The following is a 15043-nucleotide window of genomic DNA, read 5'->3' as shown; positions in this document are numbered from 1 at the left end:
CATGAATGTTGCCACCACTGAAGGAAGAGGGCTTATGGAAATTTTTAAATCAAAACATGGATTCTCAGCTTGCTAAAGTTTGAGAACTGTCTCATACCATTTCATTCTACCCTTTCAAACTGTTACAGCTAGTGCTCCAGGGAGGTTCATGTGATAAATAGACATGGGCACGAACCAGGGGTTTTTTTCGGGGAAAAGAGGTGGCAGAACTCTCAAGAGGGAAATGAGGAGGAAACACACGGGTTTCTTTGAAATAATATTATTTTCAAGCACTATTGCTGAGTATTTTCAAGAGGTGCCAGAACTCCATTCCACCGTGTTCCCCCTGAAAAAAAGCCCTGGCACGAACAGGAAAAAAACCCGAACATGGTGTTCATTGTTCGTTGCCGTCCATGAACAACGAACATTGATGAACATGATCCTGTTCATGAACATGTTCGTCGTTCGTTGTTCGTGGGGGCCAGCAGGCTCTCCTCCAGCCATCAAGATCCCTACCACACCACTCGCAGAAACCTTACCTGAGCAGGCAGCAGGAAATGTACCAATAATAAATAATAGCTTGGCCCCAGAGCCTGGCAGCAGCCCTGGAACTTAAAAGGGTAGATCCCTATCCCACCACACACAAAGAAAATTCAAGCTCCAATGCACTCACCCTGTCTCTCTAACAGCAGCTGTTTCTCCCTGAAAGCCAGAGCTGGGAGCCCCCCTCCCCCCTGGTCTTTTCATCTTGTAACAAATTTGGAGCTCCAGTCAACACTTGCAAGGAAGACCTGCCTATCAAGCTAAATTGGGTTTAGAGTGGGGTTTCCAGGGCAACAGCAGGAGTTCAGACAATCCCTGCCTAAGTTGCCAAGGGAATTGATTGCAGGTGCCAGACTGTCTGGCTTGATAAACAGCAACGAACGAGGCTTGCAATGACCACTTGTTTGTTTAGAATGGGGCCTCACAAACAGCTTGTTTGCAAACAGCAGATTGGGCTGTTCATGCCCATCTCTAGTGATAAATATTCAAAAAGATATGAGAGAGACCTCCCCCACCCCCGATCAGAGACTTCTGAAATGTTTTTAGATCTCTTACCATGCATCATGTCTGCTAGTTGCACACAACTGGGGAGAATTTTATAGTTTTTAAAATGTTTATTATTTACTTTTAAAGTATTTTAAAATCTGATCCCCCAAATTTACTTGTAGAAGTTTATGCTATAAAGTGACAAAATAATTTCTTAGCAATTCTAGGAGGAACCACAACTTAGTTTAGCAATCTTGTCTGTTTCTGCTCATGATCACAGGTGTGTTGTGTTTCCAATCTAGGGGGCAAAGGTATGGGAGGCTGGGAAGGTGGAATCCGGGTCCCGGGGATATTGAGATGGCCTGGGATGCTCCCTGCCAATTCTGTTGTCGATGAACCAACCAATTTGATGGATGTTTACCCAACAGTGGTTCATCTGGCTGGAGGAGCTCTGCCACAAGACAGGTATAGAACCTAGATTCTTTCTTATTCCACACAGTTAACAATGGAAATGCAGGTTTTGAACATTTGGGTATAGGTAGATTTCATCACCCAAAGTATACTTAGCTAGTAAGTATTGAGCAATCCTTCCATATTACTCTCTGTATTTTATATCATAATAATATTTTGCTTGTTGACAAGATATGTAGTTTCTTATTGTTTTCTGTTTCTTTTCTTTTTTTAAGCTCAATGTTGGTGGGGTGGCTATTTGATTATGGAAGTGGGGCTGATGTTAGGGGGCATTGATCCATTCCAATATGCCATTTTTAATCTTATTGTCCAACTCAAGCAGCTATTTCCTGTGCAGGAGAAATACAGATGGGTGTATCATTCCTGTGATTCCTTCCCCACCACTACCACCATGGGAACAAGCATGGTGACAAACATAATAGGCAGGGAGTGTTAAGTATATCCAGCATCCACACATATTCCCTGATCACATTAGTAGTGCACATGTGCATATTGGCTATTCATTTTTAAAAAGTAGAGAAATCAATCACAAATCTCATGGTGTAATTTGACCCTCTGCCAGATCAGAGCAGTTGTCTATCTAGTCCAGCACCCTGTCTCACCCAATGGCCAATCAGTTACTCTGGATGGCCAACAACAGGGCATAGAGATGGAGCCCTTTCCTTTTTTTTAATTTTTTTTTAATTTCTAACATAAAAACTACAAAAAAACTACAGAAATATAAAGGGAAAAAAGGGGACTGGGGAAAAGGGAAGAGCAACATATAAACAGAAAACACACACTACATGTCTTGTATTCCCTTCATGCTGCAATTTTTCTTTAAAGTTAACTTTCTAATATGCTATCAGATTGGTAGATCTTATAAAATACAGACTACATTCAGGATCAGGTCTTCTCCCCCCCCCCCCCCGCGTCTCGGTCTCAGTTCTCTCTGCACAGCTACAATAGCTGCGCTGAGACGGAGCCCTTTCCTTGTGGTTGCCTCCTGCCTGACTCCCTGGTATTCAAAGATTTACTGCCCCTGAATGAGGATGTTCCCTTTAGTTTCCTTGTGGAGGCTTCCTTTAGGAGCTGCATGGGAACTTAAGAAAGTATATAGAAAGGTTCCTAGGAGATCTCCCCTCTACAGCATGTAAAAGGGTTATGGCTTGGGCATTCAGGTTAGGTTCAAAGACTTCAGAGGACCATTCAAAAGTAGATGTTATACTTAGAGCGGGGGCAGAATTACATGATTAGCACATCCCAGTATCTAACAAATGGGAATAAGCAGCTCAGCAGATCCTGATTAGATTGAGGCTGCAGAAGAGGTGGAAGGAATTTGACCTTTTCCTCAGCATGGTTTTCCATTTAAAATCAAATCTTCCTTCCCTGCGACTTTTTTTTCCTTAGAAAGGGAAGGGAAAGAGAGGATGCCAACATGGGGTGGCAAACAGATGAAACTGCATGGGGGGGGGGTATGATTTTTTTTTAAAAAACCAAACCTGTCACTTCCTGGGCTGCAGCCATGATTTTTATCAGTATCCCATGAACTGAAGTTCCCATTTAAAAGAAACTAGAATAGAGCATTCCCAGATTTCTCAATCTCTCCTTTCTGGGGAAGATGAGTCTAGACTGCAGTCTCTTTGATAGCTTCTCTTTGATAACTTCTTTCTCATTTCAGAATAATTGATGGAAGGAATATCTTACCTTTATTACAACAGAAAGTCAGGCATTCAGACCACGAGTTCATGTTTCATTACTGTGGATCATACTTGCATGCAGTACGGTGGCACCAGAAAGACAGTAAGTATGAAGAATTGTCCTAAGGGTGGGAATTGTTCTGCATTCCAAAAGCTATTAACATATGAAGATCCGATCTCAATTACTCTAAATTACTTCAGTTATCTTGGTTTGTCATTTTGATACAAAAGCAATTGACCTGATGCTTTCTATCAGTTTAATGGTCATTGTAATATGTTTTTACAATTCTCAAAAAAAGAAAGTGTTGGAGAAGCAACAGCCTATGAGCAGCTTCATTAATGTGAATACTCATATAGGGTGTGATTAGCCTACTCTAATGCTAGAGGGAGCTGTAATTTTCTGGATTGTATTTCTTCTCTGCCTGTAACCAGATATATTCTGAAGGTCTTTCTGTTCTTGGAAGGCTTATAATTAGTGACTGCTTATTACAATCCTGTTGTAGTGAACTTTACAGAGTATGTGTGTATAGCTAGTTTATTTCCCCCCAAAAGAACTACTACATGAACTAATTTTGAAAGCAAAGATGATAGAATTCAATATCTTAAGTTTGTATTTGCAAATATAAATCTCCACTGACACAATCTTGCTCTCAAGGGGTGGAGTGGAGGTGATGATTTGCCATTGATTTGCCAGGATTAAAACCCCTTTACATACGTTCTCTTTCGAGCAGGGGGATAGACTCCTCATCACCTTCTCTCAAAAGATGCAGGCTAGAGAGTGGGGTAGAGAGCCTGCTAGAACTCAAGGCCACTGGCACCGCTGTTGGTCGAAGTTTGTAAAACCTAAAACCTCTCAGAAGACAAATAGTCCTCTACTGCCTGCCTGCTCTTGAAGCGTATCTCGTGTTATAGATAAAGATGAGTTGTATAGTTAAAAATAACTTTGAAGAAATTCTGGAACAGGAACAGAGCTATGTCTGTCTGTTAGTTAGGTTGCCATCTAGGGGGGCTCGGGGATTGCTGCTTTTTCTCCTTGGCCTGTTTTAATGCACTATGAATTTTAGGCTTGTATGGTAGGTTCCTTAACACCCCGCATGGCCAAAGGAACTGTCTATCAAACCCTAACAAACTTTTTCTTTTCATGAAAATTCTTTGAGCTCTCCTGATATAATTCTGGCTGTTTGCATTTGATAAAATGAGATAAAAGGGCAAGGAAGGCAATGTGAGAAGAATACACGATTGCTAAGAGTATTTAAAAAGCTGTTTCTTTTTTGGCAAGGAATCTCATTTAAATTCTTGGAAGTCAGAAGTTTTTCAGGGAATGTGGCTGCATTGCATCATCTTCTCTATTTACTGTATCAGTCTTTCCCCCAACCAGGTGGTTCTTTATGGAAAGCCCATTATATGACACCAGTATTCTCCCCGGAAACTGCAGGGGCCTGTTACGGAAGAGGAATTTGTCCATGTTTTGGAGAAAGTGTAACCCATCATGATCCACCTTTGCTGTTTGATCTCTCTCGAGACCCATCAGAGGCTACACCTCTGTTGCTGGACACTGAGCCCCTGTTCCATGCTGTTCTCAAGAGAATAGACAAAGCTGTGGATGAGCACCGGAAGACACTCACTCCTGTCCCACAGCAACTGTCTTTTCACAACATAGTGTGGAAGCCATGGCTGCAGCCATGCTGTGGAACTTTCCCATTCTGTTGGTGTGACAAGGAAGTTAGCACTGCAGATACTCTTAGAGTGGGCTAGCCAAGGAATCTTATCACAATGGATCTTTGTAAAATTCACAGCAAGGTAGTGAAATCATTTTGTATCATTTTGGCTAATTCTGTTCATTACCAGAGGAATCTTCCTGTCTCTTCAGCAGCCCCACAAGAAAGACGCATCTAGAGCCTGCCTATCTCATTCCTCTGATCCTGGCTTGATACTTTCAAGAAGAAAGAGGATAAAAGTTATGCAAAAGGAAAGAAGAGGCAACCAATTTCGGAAAGAGTTGGCCCAGAAAAGCTGTGACTTCATCTTCTTCCATCATGGTAGCAGGGCTGATAGTGAGATAAGCAGGGGCCTTCTCACACATTACACAATCTCAAGTTTGCTTTGAACAAAACTCCAACCTACCTCATATTTAACATGTGACTGTAACTTTAAGTTTAAAATTGTGGGGGGGGCACACATATCTTTCAGGCATACATAGAGGCAGAAGAAGCTTTATCCCCTCCATTCACCCCCACCACCAGCTTTAACTGGCCACAAAATGCTGAGGAGGGAGAGCTATTTGCATGACTGAAGATTCTACAGGTCTGCCAGCTATCTTCCTGTATCATCTAATCATGCTTGGGCAGATGACAGGAATATTCACTAATGCAAATAGCCCTCCCCCATTGCCTTTTGAGAGTAGTTAAACTTTACAAGAATGGTAATAATTAGGGATGTGGGTGGGGCATGGCGCAGGCTCCAAGGGAGAGGGACGCTTGGAAAGTGACCTCCATCCCTCCCCACCCTAAAGCTTCAAATTAAATTATCATAACAGAAACCAAAAGCAAAAACCGAGAGAAATCTGCATAAACAAAATGTGGAGAACTAAAAAACAAAGGTAAATGTCTCCAAAAAGCTTCAAGATTCCTTCCTGGTCTCTCAGCAAGCAGCAGAGAAAGAAAGTGACACAACCAAAATGGCGGCTAAAAACAGTGAGGATAAGATTAATTTACCTATCTCCGCTGATCCGATGCTTGCCAAAATATTTGCCCAAATGGAACAAAAAATAATGAATAAAATCCTAACCATACTTCAACCATTTGAAGAACAACTAACAGAAATCAAAATGGCTTTAGGCAAAGTATCACAAAAGGCTAACCGAGCGCTGATACTAAGATGTTGCTGCGGTCCAAAATCGCTATCTTACAGCAGGAGAATAACAACTTGAAGAAAGATTTTTACAAATGGAAATCTTGACAAAACAATCTAATCTTAAATTCAGAAACTTTGAAAAGCAAATGACTGTAAATGCAGATCTGCCTTCATTTTTAGAGTCATGGCTGACACAGCACTTGCGGCTTGAAAAGGGAGCAACCCCAATAATCACCAAGCTGGGAACACAAAACAACCAGAAAATAAAATAATAAACCAAGAGACATATTAGCTACGATAACTGACTGGGAGACAAGAAGGAAAACCCTGGAAATAGCAAGAAATAATGGCTCAATTCCATATAAAGGGACACATATCCAAATACTCACAGACTTACCATCCACAATTTTTTAAAAAAAGAAAAGAACTTAGATCTACAACAGAAGCACTGAGAAAGCTCAAATAAAACACAAATGGACCAACTCTACTACTCTTGAAGTAAAAATACAAGATAGCATCTTCCAAGCTACAGATCAGGAAACTGGGAGGATACTATTGCAGGACCTTGGCGCTGAGACTTTTTCGAACTGCGACAGAATCTCACAGAAAAGATAAATGCTGGTTCCTTTATCACCTTACAAGGAAGGCGAGACGCCAGCGAGACATATCTAACAAGCAAAGAAAAAACAGGCTGAGATAGCAAACTAAAACAACTTGTTAAATGTTATGACTGCAGAATGTATAAATCCGGTTTAAGAACAGAGGCACGGGAGAGGGGGGAGAAGCGGAGCTCACAGATAGGGCCCCCAGTTATTTTTACAGTTCTTCAAGATGGTATAAGAAATATCAAATAGTCTATAGAGGGTTACTTTTGGGCTACAGAGAACTGTTTAGTAAGCAGATTAATCTATAGTGTATTAATCAGTAAGTAAGACGGGAAAGAGTTAAGAGAGGGAAGGGGAAAGGGGGTTATTTTAGCAAGATTCATAATAATGGTTACAAATTATTATTGTTGTTTTTTCTTTTTATTAATATCTGTAACTGATCCATAAAAGTTTTGACTTTATTTTACAGTAATGATTAAATCGGTGTTATTATAATCTATTTCAAATATTATAAACAATAATCTGATTACTATAAAAATGATACAATCATTTATGTATATATAAAGAATTCTCAATAGTAATGTCAGATTTTAGGATATCATTTAAGTATATTAACCTCTATTTGAAATCCAAAGATGAAACACCTACTTGTAAAAAAACTAATTATCATGGCATGTAAACCATTGTTAACATATGTAATAGAAAATTATTAGATACCATCGTATAACCACTTTCTTTAATATTGTAACTGTTTATTAAGCATAACCAAATAAAAATGTGGAAAAAATTTTAATAAAATAATAGTTAGGGATGTGAGCTTCAAGTTTCCGTTTTGTTAAGGCCCGATTTGGAAAGATTCAGGATTGCTGAATCGGCCGTAGCATTGCTGAGCCAATTTGGGAATCCATAAGCAAAGCTTTCCGAAGCAATTTATATCGCTTCAGGCAACGCGGCAGCAGCCTCACCGCCACTTTTTTCACCCAATTGGGGGAGGGGGGGGGGAGTTTGAACTTTAAAAGCAACACTTTTCTTGCCGCTTGCAAGCGGTAAGGAAAGTGTTGCTTTGAGCTTCGGTGTGCTCCGTAAAGATTCCCAAATCTTTATGGAGCATACCGAAGTGGTTTAAACACCAAAATTGTTTTCCTGCTTTGGGTAAAAAGTGGGAAAACCTGAATATAAGTGTGCTTATATACCACCCTTTTGGATAAATCAGTTGCACACTGAGAGCGATGAACAAATTCAGTGTAATTATTATCCCCACAATACTGCTGAGGAGCTTGGGCTGAGAGAAGTGGCTTACCCAAGGCCACCTGCAGAGCTCATGGATGAAAATTATATCATAACATCTTATAATTTTAGAACTGTGGGATCCTGGATTTCATTTAACCACCCTGTCACACTCCATAAAATACATTTCAGATCATTCTCACCTGTGCAAAAAAAAAAAGCAATCGTTGGAAAAAGGTTTAGCTTTTTATATGGGGCAGATCGGTTATCACTAAGAGCCACATCGAGAGGCTTAGCAGATTCCGTTGATGTTTGGACAGATAAAGGGATCTCTAGGCAGGAGAAAGCCAGGAGCTTTCCTTCCCCTGGCGACAGCTTTCTGAGCCCACTTACATGCTGTTTTTTTTATAAGAAGCCAATTGCCAAGGTGCTGTGTGTTTACAAAGATGGATTGTCTTCATGGAGAACTTGTAAAAGAAGTAATGTGTAGAGTGACTGTTATAGCTCTCAGTGCAGACAACAGGTTTTGGCTACTGTCCAGATCCTTGCCACAAATTTTGCCCACTCAGGTCCTTGCAGTACTCTTCAAATGTCCATAGTGAGGGGCTTAAAGATGTTTAAAGCAATAGGCCACAGGTAGATGACTAAGCACTCTTCACTGGTGAACACACAGGAGCTGAAATTTTGCTGTAGGCAGGTAGCTGCTGATGCAATATCTCTGGATATATCTCCAGGACTGAAATTCCTCCAGTCTGCACTTGAAGTCTAATTCCACAACCCAGGAAGAATTGGAGCAAAAGTCGGAGAGTGTCAGATACACCAAGCAACTCTGGTCTCACCAGGGTTAATAAACTTCTCTCTCTCTCAGCTTCTGATAATCACATAATCTTGCCACCAGCTCTAATAATCCCAGGGGAACAGAAAGATTAATAAAAGCGACAGAAAAAAAGTGCAGAGGGAAATTTCAAAAGCAGCACCCTAGGAATAAAAGCACTGTTAAATCTGCAGAAGCTCTCTTGCATGGAGAGGATTCATAGTGGCTTCTGTCTATAGTTCTGTCTCAGTGCAGCAGTTACCAAGCAATATAGACTCCCAAGATTTCAGAGTCCAAGATACAAATTGCCCACAGATTGGAGGTATTCATTTTATCATCGTTCTCCAAGTTAGTGCACGTTTTTTTTTTAACTTGCCTTTAGTCCTTCATTTGCGATGATAAGATAACCACCCACCAATAAGTGGGAGGCCACTCCTGCAGATGTTGAATCAGGAGACCTTTGGCTCTCCACAAACTGGAAAAGGAAATAATTCTCTCCTGTCACTCAGAAAGTTTTAAACCAGAGAAAGTGAATATGTGAATATGATACAATGGGCACTGGGGAGGGGAAAAGAAAGAGAAATATTACAAAGAGAGAACCAGAAAGTGAGAAAGGGTGGAGGTAGGCTTCCCAGTTGCCCGCCAGTGGAAGACAATCTCCCCGGGATTTGCCCAATTGTCCGCCGATTGCTGACAGGTGGCAAATCTCCCTGCAATTGCCTGCCACTGGCAGGCAACCAGGGAAAGTGTACACCAGGTAAGCTCCCTGCGGGACACAACGATGTCACTTCCCCAAGTGATAAAGAATCTGTAAGAGGCCCCTTCGCTCACAAATGAAATAACAAAGTAGAGTTCTACACGTGAAGGACAATCAGGGAATGTACATCACCACCAAAACAATGTGGAAATACACTTTGCCACAACTATGCAGTCACAATTTCCCCTTCATCAAACACATTCCAGAAATGAGTCACAACTCAAGATAATCATCAAAATATACCATCTATTGCAGTTAATTTAACATAACTAGACAAATTCCCTCTAATGGTCATAAATATATACAATACATATGTCTTATTGAAATAAGCTGTGCACTCTTTCCCCACTAGTGTGCACTAAACCTCAGTCAACAAAATAACTTCAATATACTTAGATGAATATAACTTTGGTTAGGATGGCACTGTTACTCACTTGTGCTAGCATTTAATTGGTACACTATTCAAATTAACTAAACTTTTGCTGGATTATGGTAAAATAACTTTAAATTAGTATGGCTTTGGAGATCTGTATTCATATTTATAGTACTAATAATGAATAAGATATGGCTGCTGGCTGTTACATTTTGATAATAATTGATATCAATTAAATTGCATAGATTAGATGACCTTATGTTTTTACTGATTTTGCTAAATTTGGTGGTCTTTAGCAGGGATTTATGTCTGATTAAGCTAAATTTCTTTACTCCTAAAATTTTCTTTATTTAAACTACAAACTACACACCACAATACAATAAACAACAAACATAGAGAACAAGAAAAAACACACATTTCTACACACTAACAATACATATATCTATAAAATTAAGAGGAAAAGAAAAAAGAAAATAAAAAAACACCTACATTACACTAAAAGTTGAGCTCCGATTTTCTCCACCACAAGTACATATCATTTCTAGAGTCCCACTTATTCTAAGTTAGTCACAAACCCCCTCTTTTTTCTATTGTTCCTGTTTCTTAATCCATAAATCCAGATGTCATCAAATCCTTGTTATCCATTTCATGCAAAAAGTCTATTAGCGGTTTCCATTCAGACAAGAAGTTAACTAATGTCCTTTCTCTAATCAATGCAGTAAGTTTTGCCATTGACGCAAACTCCAAAACTTTTGTCAACTATTCCTCCACTGTAAGCAATGTTGTAGTTTTCCACTTTTGTGCATAAAGTACTCTTGCTGCTGTAGTAAAGTATAAAAGCAGTGTTCTAAAACTTTTTCCCAACTGGTTGTCCATTATTCCCAACAAAAAAGTCTCTGGTTTCAGCTGACGTTTAATCTTCAAAATCTTCTGAATCAATGATTGTATCTGCAGCCAAAAACTCTTTGCTTTCTTACATGTCCACCACATATGAAAAAATGTCCCTTCTTGTTTAGCACATTTCCAACATACATTTGACACCTCCTTATACATTCTAGTCAATTTTTCAGGAGTCATATACCAACAATACATCATTTTGTAAAAAATTTCTTTAATCCTGGAGCTTAGTGTAAATTTCAGCCCCCTTATCTACATATTTTCCCATTGCTCTATTAATATATCCAGTAATCTTCTATTTTTTAGCAGTATCCATTCCTTCATCCAAACCAAACAGCCGCAAAATATAATCTCAAATCTGGGAGGCCCAGACCTCCCCTTTCTTTTGCATCCTGTAGAACCTTAAATTTAACCCTTGGCTTTTTGCCTTGCCATATAAATCTCGATATATCCTTCTGCCACTGCTTAAATGGTGCCTCTGTTGTCAATACCGGAATTGTCTGAAATAGGAATAACATTCTAGGTAAGACATCCGTTTTAATTGTAGCTATTCTTCCCAACAGTGATAGTTAATTTCTTTCGAATTCTTAATATAATTGTTTTGGAATAACATACAGTTTATATTTGACAAAGTAATACCCAAATATTTTACCTTTTTCTCAACTTTAAACCCTGTTATGCTCTCAAGTTTCATTTGATCTTGTATTTTCATAATTTTTAGTTAAGACTTTGGTTTTCTGCTTATTAACCTTAAAAACAGCCACTACACCAAATTCTTTCAGTTTTGTCATTAGGGTTTCAATTCCTTTCAAGGGGTCCTCCAAAATCAACACCAAACCATCTGCAAAGGCTCTCAGTTTGTAGTTCTCCTGTTTCATCTTAACACCTCGAATTCTCTCATCTTGTCTTCTATCCCTATTAAAAACTTCAAGCATCAGTATAAATAACAAAGGTGACAATGGGAAACCTTGTCTTGTGCCTCTTTGTATTCCACATGGTTTAGTTAACTCTCCATTCACAACTATCCATGCAGTCTGGGTTGTATAGATTGACTTAGTCCGTTTAAGAAAATCGTCCCCAAAGTCTATATCTTCCAATATCTTAAACAGAAATTTCCAGTTTAAGTTGTCAAAAGCCTTCTTGGCGTCTAGGAAAATCAAAGCAACTTGTCTTTCATTATGTTTTTCTAAATATTCCAGAATGTCCGATACTGTTCTTACATTGTCATTTAGATACCTCTTAGGTAGGAATCCACTTTGGTCTTCATGAATAATGTCCCGTAGGATACTTTTAGGTCTTCCTGCCAAGATCGATGCAAACAGCTTATAGTCGTTATTTAATAATGATATTGGCCTATAGTTTCTTGTCAACGTGTGATCTTGTCCCTCTTTTGGAATAAGTGTTATGTTGGCCTCCTTCCATGAGTCCGGCATTTTCCCTCCCTCTAAAATAGAGTTCATCGTCTTTTGTAGAGGCTGAAGAAGTTTATCCTCCAAACACTTATAGTAGCTACTTGGGAGGCCATCTGGTCCAGGAGCTTTTTCCAACTTACTCTTTTTTATGGCTTCTCCCACTTCTCTTACTGTTATAGGTCCATTCATAATTTGTCTTTGTGGTTCTGTGAGCTTAGGTAACTTGTTTATTATTATATTCATCTATTTTTTCTGCTGACACATCACAACTCTTACACAGATTTGTATAGTACTGATAAAATGCCTTTTGTATATCTGCAGTGTCTGTTAATGCCTTATCCGCCTCTTGTATTTTCAATATCATTCTCTTTTCTCTCTCCTTTCTCAATTTATAAGCCAACCATTTTCCTGGCTTATTTGCGTATTCAATTGTTCTTTGTTTAGCATAATTCAATTTAATTTCCATTTCTCTTGACATTAACGTTGATAGTTGTTGTTGTAAGATCTTAATATGTTGCAATATATTAGTATTTCCAGGAGCTCTCTTGAGTTCTTCTTCTTTGCTCTTTATCTCCTCCAAAATATGTTGTTTTTTCTCTTGTTTTTTTTCTTCTCAGTTGAACATTATATTGAATTAGGTAACCTATAATATATGCTTTACTCGCATCCCAGACCATTCTCATATCTGTACCTTTTCTTAAGTTTAATTCAAAATATTCTTTTAGTTTATTTTTAAAGTCTTTGATAGTCCATTTTGTAATAGAGCTTCATTTAATCTCCACCTAAAGGTACCCCTTTTTCCCCCTATAAGTCATGGATACTGGGTTATGGTCTGAAAATGTCTTTGGTAGGACCTCTATTTTAAACACCTTGGTGGCAATGTCCCTTGATGTCTAAATCATATCTATTCTTGAGAAAATTCTGTGTCTTTCTGGAAAAAAAGTATACTCTCTTGCATTACCATTTTTCTGTCTCCACAAATCAATCAGATCAAAATTGTCCATTAGATGAAAAAAGGCTTTAGGTAGTTTGCCCATATGTTTCTCAGAGCATCTATCTATCTTTGGATCAATCACTCCATTCTAATCACCCATCAAACTATAGTTTCATATGTTAAATCTGTTAAACAATCCCCAATTTTTTTATAAAATCCAGTTTTATTCTCATTTGGAGTGTAAAGACCCACCACCAATGTTTTTGTCCCCTGTATATCAATTTCTACCACCACATATCTTCCATGCTCATCACTCATTATCAATTTAGGCTTTAAATGTGGATTAATGTATAAGGCAATTCCATTCTTCTTTTTGGTATCTGCTGCTATAAACTCTTCACCCAAGATTTTGTATTTCAAAAATTTTATATCTTTTCTTCTAATATGGATTTCTTGCAAACAAATCATATTATATTTTAATTTCTTTAAGTAGTGAAAAATTTTGGGGGGCTGAATTTGCTCCATTGATATTCCATGTTAAACTTTTGTAATCCATAGTGCTGTGAAATTTTAAAATTTAATAAAATGGTGGGGGGATCCCAATATATGGAAAAATAAGGAGCGGAGTTAAATATGGGTGATTAAGCTAAATTTCTATAGGAAAACATGAAGAGAATATTATGATGTTTTTCAGTTGCTTGAAGACAAAAACAGCTTAAACAGTAGAGGTGTAACATTTTGATGTATACTACGTGATATATAAATTAAACATATTGGTTTTGACAGAAATGTGAGACCACTAAGAAACGCTAGGTATTTCCCCTGGTCTTGTTAAGCTTGCCAGCATTTGCTTCTATCTTTTAGCAAATAACGTGGCAGAAGGAAAAGACCATTTCTACTTTTCAGGCTTTACTTAAGAAACTAGAATTGTTTGCTTTATTTAGACTGATCACTTTATTCTTAAGGATTAAAGAGAGGGAAAACTACTTATCTTTATTTCCCTAAAAAACATTGTAATGTCCGTAGTCCTTTGGCATATTGGGAAGCAAGCGAGTTTGACCTGGAGCAGATATTTTTTCTAGCCATAGGGAAAGAGATATAATCTGTCTTCAAACGGGACTGCTTACCAAGAGCACTATTCCCACGGAGTCAAGCTGGCTACAAATACTTGTATTAGCTCACATGTGGTCAATTGTTACAGGACCCCATCCTGACTTCACAATTCTGGATACAGTTTATAAAAACAGTAAGTTATTTTTTCCCCCACTGACCCTCCCTCTTTGCTTTTCATAGAATCCTGACAGACAGACACAAATGTAGCAGATAAAGCAATTTCCAGTATGAAAAGCCTCATCTACTCAAGTGTATGTGTTGGCTGCGTTTAAGGGCACAAAAGTAAAGCCAGTAAAGAAGGACTTTGCTGGAGAAGGGAGATGTTGTGCAAATCGCAGAAGAATCAGGTTAGTTAGTCCAGCAGCACCTAACGATCTAATAATTGCCAGCTGTCTTGAGTGTTCCTGGATTAGCATTTCAGTTCATCAAGCCCAGTCCATGAATCCAATGGAGGAGGCACTAGTTCCCTAACACTTTTGTCACTGTCTCACACGTACAAAGCCAGTATTTAAATTGCAACAGGGATTCTTCATTGTCTTCTGTAGATCCCACTCTCTTCAGAATAGGGTATTAACCAAAGAATATTTTTCTTCAAGCTGAGGAAAAGCAGTGAGGACAAGCTATGGGGAGATGTGGCAAAACATTTAATAAGGCAATGATCCTAACATCTGTTTGATGGCTTCAGGACCAAAATATGAAAAGAGCAGATGCAATCAGGAAGTGTTATTCAGACCAGTGTAGCAGAAGAGAGGGGCATGGGTGATCACTACAGCTTTTAAAGCTTCTGAAAGATGCACTTTGTACTCTGTCAATCAGCGATTCAGGTCAATTATTAACAGGAATTCTGTCACAAAATTCCACACAGGTGCTTGGCAAACCGTGAAGCAACTGAGAGAGGGG

At 38.7% G+C, this 15043-nt stretch overlaps 1 protein-coding gene across 2 annotated transcripts in view; it reads left to right on the top strand.

Moving 5' to 3' along the window:
- Window positions 1-7432, top strand: part of LOC129325547 (arylsulfatase D-like) — a 47063-nt gene extending 39631 nt beyond the window's left edge. For both annotated transcript variants that reach the window (XM_054973268.1, XM_054973269.1), the window contains exons 8-10: window positions 1311-1473; window positions 3140-3261; window positions 4537-7432. In XM_054973268.1, the coding sequence (XP_054829243.1) occupies window positions 1311-1473; window positions 3140-3261; window positions 4537-4913 (662 nt within the window). In that variant the 3' untranslated portion in view covers window positions 4914-7432. The remainder of the gene's footprint in view (window positions 1-1310; window positions 1474-3139; window positions 3262-4536) is intronic.
- The last annotated feature ends 7611 nt before the right edge of the window (window positions 7433-15043 follow it).

The sequence above is a fragment of the Eublepharis macularius genome, chromosome 3 (assembly GCF_028583425.1).
Source record: "Eublepharis macularius isolate TG4126 chromosome 3, MPM_Emac_v1.0, whole genome shotgun sequence".
In the NCBI taxonomy this organism is placed as follows: domain Eukaryota; kingdom Metazoa; phylum Chordata; class Lepidosauria; order Squamata; family Eublepharidae; genus Eublepharis; species Eublepharis macularius.
This window is presented reverse-complemented; position numbering and strand designations above follow the sequence as displayed.